This window comes from Euprymna scolopes, chromosome 6 (assembly GCF_053919585.1).
Source record: "Euprymna scolopes isolate OS-2025 chromosome 6, ASM5391958v1, whole genome shotgun sequence".
In the NCBI taxonomy this organism is placed as follows: Eukaryota; Metazoa; Mollusca; class Cephalopoda; order Sepiida; family Sepiolidae; genus Euprymna; species Euprymna scolopes.
This window is the reverse complement of record NC_136487.1, coordinates 95,133,053-95,147,326: the sequence shown is the minus strand read 5'-3', so window position 1 is coordinate 95,147,326 and position 14,274 is coordinate 95,133,053. Positions and strand designations below refer to the sequence as shown.

Genomic DNA, 14,274 nt, shown 5'->3' with positions numbered 1-14,274 from the left:
TATATATATATATATATATAGATGTACAAATATATATATATATACAGATGTACAAATATATATATAGAGAGAGAGATGTACAAATATATATATATAGATGTACAAATATATATATATATATAGATGTACAAATATATATATATATATATATATATATATATATATATATATATATATATATATATATATATATAAATGTACATATATATGTACTAGCATGGGAGCCCGGCTTTGCCCGAGTGTTTGGAGGTGTATGCTGAGCAAAAAAAAAACAATCAATTTTTTTTTTAAATTTGACACATATTATTACCCCTTAACATTTATTGTTTCAGGCTCAAATCAAGTTAAGTTAGATCCATGTCCAAGGAACCTATATAAAAAAAATTTCAAGTGTTTAAACCCAAAATTGTCGTTGAACTTTTACCCCGATCAGAAAATTAGCTGTTAAGAGGTCAAAGTGCAACGATTTGACCTTTAAGAACTATACCAAACTCCTGCACCAATTTTGGGTATAAACACTTGAAAATTTAGATATAGGTTCCTTGGACATGGATTAATAACTTGATTTCAACCCAAAACAATAAATTTTAAGGCGTCATAATAGAGGTCAAATTTTTAAAAATTGACCTCTGCGGTCTCTACCAAATTACTCAGACAATTTCTGGTCTAAACATTTGAAATTTTACAAAAAGGGTATTCAGAGATGGGGCAAGATTTTTAATCGGTTTGGGTCGATTAAATTTAAGTTACCAATATATAAACGTATGTATGTATGTATGTATGTATGTTTGCATGCCTGCCTGCCTAAAACTTTCGACAGAGGCGACGGATTTTACCAAGATCAGTATCGTTTTGAAGTTCGACCTTTCAGACGAAAAATTGGCTAAAGACATTAATAACTTCACCTTCAACTTGGCACTTTTTTACAGGGGGGTCGCTTTTTTCGCTGATATTTGTGAAAGTCATCTTCATCCTCTCCTTTCGATTGTCTAGCCTTAAATTAAACCTACGTCACTTCCGGTTTGGCGGTGGTCGTAACAACAAAGACGTCAGGTTTTTCCCCTGTTCTTTCCCTCCTTCGCGGTACGGGTTCGGGCTTGCCTTCCTACTACCACTTTTTTTCCTCAACATACACATCCAAACACCTGGGCAACGCCGGGCTTAAATACTAGTGTATATATATATATATATATATATATATATATATATATATATATATATATATATATATATATGATTTTCAGAATGTGAGAGATTGTATATAATAAATTCCACAGCCAAACAACGTCGCAGCCCACAAGAGCCGTGACAGTCAAAGAACCGGAAGTCCAAGACTAGAGTTTCGCCCTCATTTGGGCTCATCAGTTAGAGACATCCGAATTCAGGATTCGAAACCCGAGCCTCTTGCATGCAAGGCAAGCACTCTACCAACTGAGCAAACGCCCTGCACACTTCCGGTTCTTTGACTGTCATGGCTCTTGTGGGCTGCGACGTTGTTTGGCTGTGGAATTTATTATATATATATATATATATATATATATATATATATATATATACACATATATATATATGCGCATATATATATGTATATATATATGTTTATATATGTATATATATGTTTATATATGTGTATATATAAGTATTTATATGGCTATATATATATGTCTATATATAAATGTTTATATATGTGTATATATAAGTATTTATATGGCTATATATATATATGTCTATATATAAATGTTTATATATGTGTATATATAAGTACTTATATGGCTATATATATGTCTATATATATACGTACATATATGTCTACATATACGCATATTTCTATATATATATACATGTATATATATATGTATATATATATATATGTGTGTGTGTGTGTGTGTGTGTGTGTGTGTGTGTGTGTGTGTGTGTGTGTTTATTACCTACTTTTTAATCAGTTCATACATTCATTTTCAACATATTTCTGCTGCGTTCTGAAAAATAAAACTGTATTTTCGCTCGGTTTTAATATTCTCATATTTAATTTTGTTCGATCTTTTACTTTCCATTAGTAATCAACTGAGGAATTCACACTCAAATTTATTACGCCTTCTATTACATCACCATTACATCAGTGACAGATATTATGAAATAGAACTTTTCATACTATATCGCTTCAGTCTTTTTCAATATATACGCCTAGAATGCAATGTTATCTGCTTTTTACAATAACAAAATAATCACTCTAACATTTTGACGCTAACGAAACAACAGTGTGTTTCATGACATTTTGTATATTTTAGTTACAGTTAAACTCTGTTTAAAAATCTTACATTTATTTACTGATACATAAACACACATAGAATTACGACTCATACATATCATACTAATTTTTATAAGTTATAAATATCTTTGCCCATTGAATACCACTGACCTACAAGGCGAAGCATGGAACATTGTTTTTAATGCCAATGCCAATAAAAATGTTTTGTTTTTATCGACTAAAAAGAAATAGCTATAGTTGACAACTTTATCTACTTAGGAAGCTGCATAAACTAAAAAAGACAATATAGAATATGAGTTGCAATGCAGGACGGGAATAGGCTTAGGCAGCACTTAATCAGCTTTGCAATATCTAGTAAACAAAACAATCTCAAAACTAAATTAAGATTCTAGAACAGCAACGTTTCCTCAACACTCTTTTATGGAAATGAAACGTTGCATCTAAAAATCAGACCAAAGAAAACGTTTAATTCCAAATGACATAAAAAGATTCTAGAACAGCAACGTTTCCTCAACACTCTTTTATGGAAATGAAACGTTGCATCTAAAAATCAGACCAAAGAAAACGTTTAATTCCAAATGACATAAAAAGATTCTAGAACAGCAACGTTTCCTCAACACTCTTTTATGGAAATGAAACGTTGCATCTAAAAATCAGACCAAAGAAAACGTTTAATTCCAAATGACATAAAAAGATTCTAGAACAGCAACGTTTCCTCAACACTCTTTTATGGAAATGAAACGTTGCATCTAAAAATCAGACCAAAGAAAACGTTTAATTCCAAATGACATAAAAAGATTCTAGAACAGCAACGTTTCCTCAACACTCTTTTATGGAAATGAAACGTTGCATCTAAAAATCAGACCAAAGAAAACGTTTAATTCCAAATGACATAAAAAGATTCTAGAACAGCAACGTTTCCTCAACACTCTTTTATGGAAATGAAACGTTGCATCTAAAAATCAGACCAAAGAAAACGTTTAATTCCAAATGACATAAAAAGATTCTAGAACAGCAACGTTTCCTCAACACTCTTTTATGGAAATGAAACGTTGCATCTAAAAATCAGACCAAAGAAAACGTTTAATTCCAAATGACATAAAAAGATTCTAGAGATTAAATGGAGCGATCTAATTACAAATCAAGAAGTGAGAGACCGTACTAATCTCTCTTAACATCCATAAACTGCAAACGACGTCTCAGCTGCTCAAATATACTAAAGAGATAATTGCGTAACACGTGTTTCATTGCAATCCGGATGGAAATAATCAAAATAAAAAAGATCAAAAATGAACTTGAAGCAAACAATCCAGAGAGATTTACAGACCACAGGAAGAAACCGAACAGACGCTATGAATTTGGCTACAGATCGACGGTAGTGGAACGCTTTGATTGCCCCATGCGCCTTATTATATTGTATATATTTTATTATTTATATATATTATATTACGAAAGACTTCCTAAGTTTTAGTAGATTGTTTATATTACCACCAGTTTCTTCCATAATCTCAACGACAACACCTGTATTTTTGTACCTAAACGCTTATCAGCAATTTTTTCTTAACTACTACTTCTGCTATAAGTTTTCGTCCTCTAATCTTTCTTTAAAACAATTGAACATCATAAACAGTTTTATTCATTGTGTGTGTAACCTTTCAATTTTTTACTTTGTAGTTCTTCTCGGATTGATGGTTAGTGATAGTGATATCTATTTAGTTGTATCTTTTATCTTATTCGTGAAATATATTATCACGATGGTAACTTTGTTGTTTACGTTTGATGCAGTGGCTTAAATTCTGTTTCCAGCTTTTGCACGATAAAAACGTACAAGTTATTTGATTTGGAACTTTGGTATTATGAAATAACATAAAAAGATATGATTATGCATTAGCACATCTTTTTGAGAATGAATGGTGTTCTTGCTTATTGTCTTTTGCATTTTCATTAAAGAGTACCGACAACATTAGTAAAATCATTTTTCATACGAAATTGATATTTATTTATTCCTGGACTTTTGACATCGCGCGCACTATTTTGGCAGTTTTTCATTGCCACATAAACTTCGGGTTATTATTAGGATATCAATGAATACATCACTTCTGCGTAATTTTGAACTTATTATAACAGATAACAAGGCTATTTTTTGGAGTGTCGACGATATGGATTGGATAATTTCGGAAGAATAAGCTTTTATCAGTCTCTTACATTATTGACTTGTTAACTGTTCCGTTGCGACAATGTGTGTGCACCGTTTCTGTTTTTCATTTTCTTTTTTATTGTCACATTGACTTAGTGTTAGAATATAAGTGCTTTTGTGTTTAGAATTCATAAAAACTGCTAAGGTAATGGGGGGGGCTCTTCTCCAAGGGAAGGTTGTCGCTTGTTGGTTGATGCGCTCTCACTCAAGATGAAGTTTTGACGGGATCGATAACAATATGTTAAAGTGAAATTCATTTGTAACAGTTTTTCAGAATATACATTAAAATTTAACGGTTTTGCTATACCAACTGTGTGCGTACCCTTTCAATTTTTTACTTTGTAGTTCTTCTCGGATTGATGGTTAGTGATAGGGTTACTTCAGTTCATGTATTTCTTTTTCAATTATGATTATCTTCCAGTGCTGTGTATAGACACAATTACTGACCCCTAAAACATTGTATAGTTCTGCGAGGAGTCTCTTTCATGCTTATGAGTAATACTAAGGTTTCAATTTTATTTAGTAAGTCAATACTTACAAAATGCTACTAAGAATATAGATAAGCAATTAATCGAGTAAAAACATTAGTTTAAAGGTAGGATCATGAGTTTTCTAGGTCCTTCGATTTTCTCGTGCACCTGTTCGCTTATATTAAAATAAAGTTTATTTTTGCAATTTATTGATATTTGGAATTCTTCAGAATTAATGATGATTTTGTATATTTTGTGTTCCAGTTAGCAACCTCATATTACCATTTTCTTCATTTATGTAGACAATTTGTAGTTTTCTAGTTAAAATAGCTAAACTTCGTATTTACTGTTCATTAATGTCCAGATCCGGAATACTTTTAGAAAAAAAAAAAATTTATGCAAATATGCAAACGAAGAAATGATCTGTGGAGATTTAAATGGCACCTTTTTTATTGTAAATTGAACTCATCAATAAGAAAAAATTAAAATAAAATGGTAAGGTACACTCGAGATTGAACATAGATTATTCAATCTGTAGTCGAATACTCTACCACTGAGTGACATCTCCAGATGGCAATAGTTTTGTTTTTAAGAATAAATCATGTGCGGAGAATTGGATCTCCCTTTGATTTGCTGAGAATTATCTCCCTTGGACGGTGTAACGTAAAATATTACCCTGTAAAAATTCTTTTTATCTATAAGACGAAACACTATTTTCAGGATCGAATTTTTTCGATTTTCGATACTTATCGAATGAATTTCTATACAAAACATATTTAAGAACACTGCCAGATATAAAAATTAGCTTTGCGTGAAATTTGAAAAAAAAATAGGCTTAGCAATTCGGGAACCTATGAGGAAGGAACTCTCTCACACACACACACACACACACACACACACACACACACACACACACACACACACACACACACATGAAGTGACTTGTTGTATATTAATAGAGATATATGCATATGTGTGTGCTTACTATATATATATATATATATATATAACTCAGATCAGCTTGCCCTGTCGACGAAACCGTCTTTTCGGTTTTCCACTTTCGGTTTATAAAATTTGACGTTTCTAATGCCCCTCTTTCTCTCTCTCTCTCTCTCTCTCTCTCTCTCTCTCTCTCTCTCTCTATATATATATATATATATATATATATATATATATATATATATATATATATATATATATGTATATATATATATATATGTATGTATATATATATATATATATATATATATATATATATCCTGTCACTAATATTTTTGGTCCTGGATATGACCTTAAACTATATCCGATGGTGAGGGCCCCAGCTTGCAGGCCTTAGGGAGTGTGGAGCTACCCTTTAATTGCCATTGCTCCCAGGTCCACTCTGACCCGGAGTGGTAGCACCTGTTAGGGTCCCAACTATGGGTTAAATAGATTACGACTTAAAAAATAAATATACTATATTAAAAAAATCGTTCTTCAAAATCACCAGATTCGGCATTAAATGAACTGAAAAGGGTTGATATGCCGTAAAACAAAACAACCAACCAACCAACTAATATTTTTGATCTGCATCATTAATTGCAGATCAACTGTTTTTCGTTTGTAGATTTTTTTTTTTTTTGAGAAGGGCGAGCGATATTAATTTATAATTTAATTTAAAAAATATGTTAGCGTCCCCAGTTTCAAAAACTGGGGATGCTAACATATTTTTTATGCAATGGCGAATTAACAAATAAAGCGAATGCAATGGCGAATTAACAAATAATGGCGAATTAACAAATAAAGCTTTCACTTAATTGGTTAATAGTTTGTGTGTGTGTGTGTGTGTGTGTGTTTTAAGTGAAGTTAGTATTTTGTTTTAAACATCATATCATCTTAGGTTTTACACGTTTTCCCATTTTTATGTCAAACAAAACAGCATTTTACGTTTTTAGCGTCCCAAATTTTTTAAACCATTATTTTCTAAGTATTTTCATTGCAAGGTGTGTTCGGTTACTGTTTTTCGTTTAATTATATAAATACTTAGATAATCATTTATTTATTTATTTAAACAATTCTAACACAAAGATACAATGAGTCAGTGAACGAACCAGAAGTTGTTGACATTTGGGAGGATAAACGAGTTAATTAATTAACATCAAATAGCAATAAGAGAATCAAACAAAAACACAAACCATTTTTTTTTATTTTAACGTGTTTTACATACAAATAAATTTAGTTTAAGCCGGTCGAGGTAAAAAGGTTGAATTAAACATAAATATACAACATATAATTATAACCAAAGGTAACAATAAATTACTTTTCTATTAATATAAGTATAACCATATTTATAACTAAATTTAATGTTTTTGATGCTACTTCAGCGACTCTTCAGTATTTCTTTTAGTTTCGACTTGAAAAATATTTTATCTTCTACGGAGGGTAAGAAACTTGGTTTTAATCGTACTCTTACGGGTCTCCTAATATATCTATGTATGTATGTATATATATATATATATATATATATATATATATATATATATATATATATATATATATATATATATATATGAACGTGTCTGTGTACATTTCCCTACGCAATAACTCTGTCAATTTTTAGTCTACAGACTCGAAATTTGATATACAGGATACTGAGATTTGGAAAAATCGATGTGATCGGTTATTGGCCAGAAATTTGGCGATTTAGGGGTTAAAGTTCAACGAGTTGACCTTTGAGAACTCTACGAAACTCCTCCGACAATTTTGGGTCTACGCACTTGAAAATTTAGATATAGGTTCCTTGGACATGGATCTAACTTAATAACTTGATTTGAGCCCAAAACAATAAATTTTAAGGGGTCATAATAGGGGTCAAATATTTTTAAAAATTGACCTCTGCGGTCTCTTCCAAATTACTAAGACAATTTCTGGTCTAAATATTTGAAATTTTACATAAAGTGTATTTAGAGATAGGGCAAGCTTTTTTATCAATTTGGGTCGAAAATTTTTAGTTACCAATATATAAATGTATGTATGTTTGTTTGCATGCCTGCCTTTAACTTTCAATAGAGGCGACGGATTTTACCAAGATCAGTATCGTTTTAAAGTTCGACCTTTCATACGACAAATATCGAAAAATTAGCTAAAAAATTAATATTTTCCCCTTCAACTAGGCACTTTTCTACAGGGGGGGTCACTTTTTTCGCCGATATTTTTTTAAAGTTATCGTCTCCTTTAGACTGTCTAGCCTTAATTTTAAAAAATGTCGTTTCCGGTTTGGCGGTGGTCGTAACGGCATAAACGTTAGGTTTTACCTCGTTCTTTTCCTCCTATGCGGTACGGGTTCGAGCCTGCCTTCCTACTAGCACTTTTTTTTTTTTTTTTGCTTAACATACACATCCAAAAACCCGGGCAACGCCGGGCTAAAATGCTAGTATATATATATATATATATATATATATATATATATATATATATATGTGTGTGTGTGTGTGTGTGTGTGTGTGTGTGTGTGTGTGTGTGTGTGTGAGTACCCTATATATCAAATTTCAAGTCTGTGGATTGAAAATTGACAAAGTTATTGCGAAGAAAAATGTACACAGATACACAGATATGTCCACTTTTATAGATATATAGATATATAATTATTCAGCTGTTTGTTAATATAGTGAATAAAAATATAAAAGAGCGAATAGCTTTTATTCATTTAGTAAGAGTTAGTGTTTCATATTTCTTTTATCTTAGATAGTGTATCCAACAGAAAAGGCTTGGTTACAGATCAGAAATATTTACAAAACAAATCTGAAAATAACAGACTGCGGACAACGCCGTGGGGTCACCTATTGAACTTGAATAATGAAGTTTTAATACGGACAAAGGTGCGTTTACAAAGCTATTTAAATAAAAAAATAAATAAATAAACCAAAATTTAGTTTATTGCTGCTGGTGAAATATCTCACTGTTCTCTTTCTTTTTTTCTAGGGGTTAAATAGTATACTTATTTGTGGTGATATTCTATTTTCTTTAATAAGATTATTTCAACAGAGATAGTGACGAGAACGAAAATGATAGACACCGTATAAAATAAGGGCGAGATAGTCAAATAACACAACATTGTAATAATACACAAAGATTTAATAAAAGATAGGTCACTTGGTAAGTTAATTATAAATTGCAGCCAATTAAAACAACTAAAATGGGACTTTTTTAATGTACAACAATCCATAAATCTGGGAAATATTTCAACATGTATTTTGTGAGATTATAATACATTGGAAAACAATTTTATGTAAGTAAACGTAGATTAACTCCAAGTTAGTTAATCCTCTACCTTGTAAGAATGAATAAGGTAGATAGATAGATAGATAGATAGATAGATAGATAGATAGATAAAAAAGAACCTGAGGAAATCATCTGAAGTATTTAGGAAAAATGGGAAGGCAAATAACAAGTTTGACGCTCCTCGCCGTTTAAACTGTATTAAGAAATAAATCCTTCACTCTATTTCGATATAGAAATGTTTTGTTTGTTTGTTTGTTTGTTTTTTTACTGTATTGATTGAAATGTTTTTCTTTCCTTTTTTAAATTTTCCAGTTTGAGACATTTTTTCTTTCTTATTTTTTTTAAATTATACCGAATCAGACATCATTTTTTATATTAATATGAACACTAACAAAATATATTTTTGACAGAGGATGTACACTCGAGATTTGTAAAAGTGACTTAGTCTGTCTGTTTGAGGAACGGTCTCTACTAAACTTCTGTCAATTTTCGTCCTACGGATTTGAAACTTTATATATACGGAATTTGAATTTGTGGAACAAATCCGGTAAAATTAGTTGTTAAGGGGTAACAAAATTAAAAAAAAAAATAGAACTTGGCAGGCATAAGTTGACTGAAAGTGCCCTTCTACTCAAAGTCTTAAAACTATTTTTATTTCTATAGAAATAAAAAAAATAGATGTTGTAGAAATAAAAATAGGTTTAAGACTCCCAAATTTGTACTATAATTGTTGCAAAGGCTGGTAACGCAGTGGTTAGAGTACTTAGAACAATCAATTGTAAAAGTGATATACTCTTGAAGTTTCAATTTTCAGTGGAGATGACAGAAAAATACAATCGCGAATTACTTAGGAGTTCTGTCATGTTATGGCTGACGGGACAAGAGCATTCCGTTCGAAATACCACCCAAATGCCAGAGTTCGAATAGATAAACCTGAAGAAGGTCGGAGGTTACATAGTCCGAAACGTTGTGAAAATGACACTCAAGATGAGAACAGTAGTCCGAAGAATGCAAATAATACGCGTTTCACTCAAAAAGGATCATCAGTTAGATTCAAATTACTAAAAACTACTTTTGCATTCCTTCCGAAACCCGTGTCGTAAGTTTTTATTTATTGGAATTTTCATATCGACTTTGCGTATTTTTATTTTTGCTATTTCTTAGTTATGCAGTATTAACGTTCATTCAATTTATTTTTCAGTAGAATATTTAAATTGCTATATTATTGTAATCTAGATATAATTTGTAATGCACATATTTTTTTCGGTACACAAACCTGGAAACAGAACGAACTGACATTGTGAAATAGGGTGCCTTGCGCACAAAAAAATGGTTGGTGTCTATGTGTGAAAGACAGAAAAATAAAAAGTTACTCACGGCGGTGTTGAACAAACAGGGGCCATTTAGTTAAATTGAGTCGCGTGTGCTTCCACCGTTCTATATTCTGTCGTTGTCGTGGTGTTTTCCCTCGCGCGTTTGTGTTTGTGTGTCGTACGAATAATGGCACTTCAGTTCCGCCTATCGACGGTAAAAGCACGTTGGTGTGTGTGTGTGTGGGTTTGTGTGTGTGACAGTTAATGCTTACCTGTCACATATGAATGAAAGAAGGGGGTGGAGGTAGAATCGAATGAGGGAGGGATGCGGGTGTGGATATTTAAAGAGTGTGGTGGTGGTGGTAGTAGTAATAGTGATAAATACGAGAGAAAAGAGAAATGAAATAATGGTGGTCCGAAGAAGAGGAAGGAAGAGGGTGGAGGTAGTATTGATTTATTTGTTGACTTTCCTGGCGTCATGGGTCCACAATAGTAAATGTATACAAAAGACTCAACAAGTGAAAAAGAAAGAGATGAGATAAGGCGAATAGTGGACGTTTAAATAAATGAAAAATAAATAAAAATTGAAATAAAGAGGGAAAAATTGACCTGAGATGAAAAAAAAAAGGCAGAGAAAATAAACTAAGACAATTTTCTCGGTTCCTCAATGGTAAATGCGAAGTAGTCATTTTTTACGAAGTTCGGTGTATTGCTATGGTCAGATAAAAAGGCATATAAAAATTAACCTCATATGTATTGGGCCCCATTTGTTGAGCTTACTCTGTCCCCAATGCATTGTTTCAATAAGGAGGCAGTGTTCGCAGATAAAAATCATCTTCTGAAGTTGGGTTTGTCACCTATACAGATGAAAAACAAAGGTCCAATAACCGTAGTTCCCAACCCGCCGAAAAGTCTTAGTGCGTTGCGTGTGTTGGTCTTATATGAATATCATGACGTACTTAGACATCGGCCATGCAGAGTTCCAAGTAAAATTTAGCGTCAAGCGGAATAATCACGGACAGAACTTTTTGCAATGGTTTCTCGTTATAAATTGCTCCATTAGTAATCAAACTTAGTTCAATCAATTAGTTGTTCCGCACTTTCGGCTGACACGTATCTCATCTCATTAAGCCTCACCATCGAGGGGTTCTTATCCTTTATAAGTGGTGACTCAGTTGTAAAAATCTCTCTTGCGGTTATTTACGTACTACGACATTTGAGAAACGTATGAAACGCGCAATGTCCTACCATATATGGGTAAATAGCAGCTTGTGTTCAATAAATCGTATATAAGAAAATAGTTTGGAATGATTTTGATTATTTGGATTACTGTTTGCATCTTGAATGTTATTATCCTAGAGTTTCGGTCGATGTAATCTCCAACCTCGTTCAGATGCATCTTGTTGAACTCGGGATTCTGTATTTCGAATGAACGATTAGGGTAACTTGCGTGGTGCAACAGATATAACTGCTAAATACCAATAAGTTTTACAATACAATCCTCATTACGGGTGATACTAAGAATGCAATTATGATTTAAGATTTGTACCCGATTAAAGCTGGTGGAAACAAAGTAAGCAGCTTCCATGGATTAATAAAAGGTTGCGTTTGAAATTCCGCACATATTCCAGAGTGCGACAAAACACCTGAAAAAGGTCAGAGATTACATTGGCCGAAACTTTGTGATAATTATATTTGTTGTGTAGTACGGGTTCATATTGGAGAGATGACGGGAAGTTCATATTGGGCCACATATATAACGACTCATAATAACAGAGATACGTATAACAGACGGGATGATGAGAGAGAGAAAACATTTATACATATTACAGTTCTTTTAACACATATTGAGGAGAGCAGATACATAATCTTCGAAGGGTAAAACAATGTTCATTATAAGATAATAAACACAATCACCTTTCATTCGTGATGAAGGATGACAGAAGACAACAGTTACAAATAATGATGACTTCTTTATTCATCTGATCGATTGACGTCAGGAATTCAAATTTGGATCTACATAGTCTAAATGTTCTCCCTTCGTTTCCGAGGGATTAACTGACCAACTATCTGGCTCTCTTGATGACTGACTCCTTTCTTGCTGACTGACTTCTCTTGTTGTATATTGGTTTATACTGGAGGAGATGATATATTAAAACGTTTCATGTGTTATCTAGTGGATGTAAGATATTGTTCTTTTAACAGACAGATAATAAACGTATAAATCGTATGTATGTTGTTTAGCCAGGGGACATGATATTGACGTGTAAACCGAGTCATGTTGTATCAGATTTATCACACGGGATATTTTTACAGTTCATATATAACAAGAATAATATATGCTTCATACCTTTTTCTTGAAGAGTTCTTTTAACTTCCTGCTGCTCCGTGACAAACCATGAAGCGATCAGCACCATATAATTGAGACAACTGTTCTTATTTGTGAAACTATTAAAACAACTCTTTATATTTTTGTAATATAAATTTATTACAGTTGTCTCAAATGGTTTTCACAGTATCTGCAGTTTCTAAATTTTCTATTCTTACAGCCCGCTCCTAGCTGTCTGTCCACCCTTGTCTAGACGTCTGTCTGCTCTGGTGGTCAATCCTCAACTCTCTGAATCTCTCCAAAACTAACTACATCACGTGTTCTCCCACGTCACCTAATTACGTGTCTCAGACCAACCTAATGTTTCCATCTAGTTATTTGTTTATCCAAATCCAAAAGAATGTTTACATCTATTTTCTATTTTCGCATTCCTTTTACGATTTACACGTCAATCATTTCTTCCTCAATTTAATTGTTTATTCTTCTAACCATAATAACTGATCCAGCGAGCATCCGTCGCTCAAATCAATTAATAAGAATACAATAACAATAATAATAATGTTTTGACCATTGCTTCCGCTTGCCACAGTTAACAGATACTACGCTATGATCACAGCCTAAAGAGTTACATTACACTCTTGCTAACTGACTAAAATCCGAACCCATAATATGGAAAAATGTCCTTTGTCTATGGCGTCAGAAGTGTGTTTTTCACACGTGACTAATTTAACGTGGCTATGCATATGTTTGTCCAAAACACATTTTTTACAAACAAAAGAATCCTCAATTCTAATCTAACCTATTTTTAAACAATATAATTTAATTTGCATTGTTCATTCTTTTACTGACATATTTAATATTCATATTTCTAAAAGAATTAACAATAGACTTAATTTCTAACATTCCATTTCTTAACTTTGCCTACAGGGTTCGATTCTAGGCTTATCCTAATCTCATTTTTACTTATTTAATATTCTTCTTATTTACATGGAAAGGGGACAGCCCTTTTCCATATAACATATTCAAGATAATAGAAATCCGATTAACCCAAATCATATAACTTATTAATCCTATTCCACAAAAAATCTTAAACATAATTTTTTATCTAGGTATTATGGTTTAGTATTAAACAACATAAAAGTGTTGATTTGCCGTAAAAAAGTAGACAGAGTACTCAAACCATTGTGACATCCAGGAAATGTACAAAAAGTGACAGTCGTTTCCTTGACTCCCATCCAATTCAAGGAAGTCAATTGCACCAAAGATCCATTCTGATCATTCCTTTTTTGATACATGGAATCTTATTTCTTTAATTTATTTATTTATTCAAAATATGAATCATAATTCTAAGGTTTCGTCAAGTGTTATGACTAAATCACCCAAGTTAAGCAACATTAACCCATGCCAGTACGTAGATAGGTGAGGATACCAGGTAC

The 14,274-nt window shown here is 32.2% G+C and overlaps 1 protein-coding gene across 1 annotated transcript in view; it reads right to left on the bottom strand.

The window, feature by feature from the left end:
* LOC145277810 (uncharacterized) overlaps window positions 1–10,726 on the bottom strand; it is a 76,285-nt gene extending 65,559 nt beyond the window's left edge. The window contains exon 1 of the mRNA XM_080129692.1: window positions 10,574–10,726. Coding sequence (XP_079985818.1) covers window positions 10,574–10,599 — 26 coding nt within the window. The 5' untranslated portion in view covers window positions 10,600–10,726. The remainder of the gene's footprint in view (window positions 1–10,573) is intronic.
* Window positions 10,727–14,274: the final 3,548 nt, after the last annotated feature.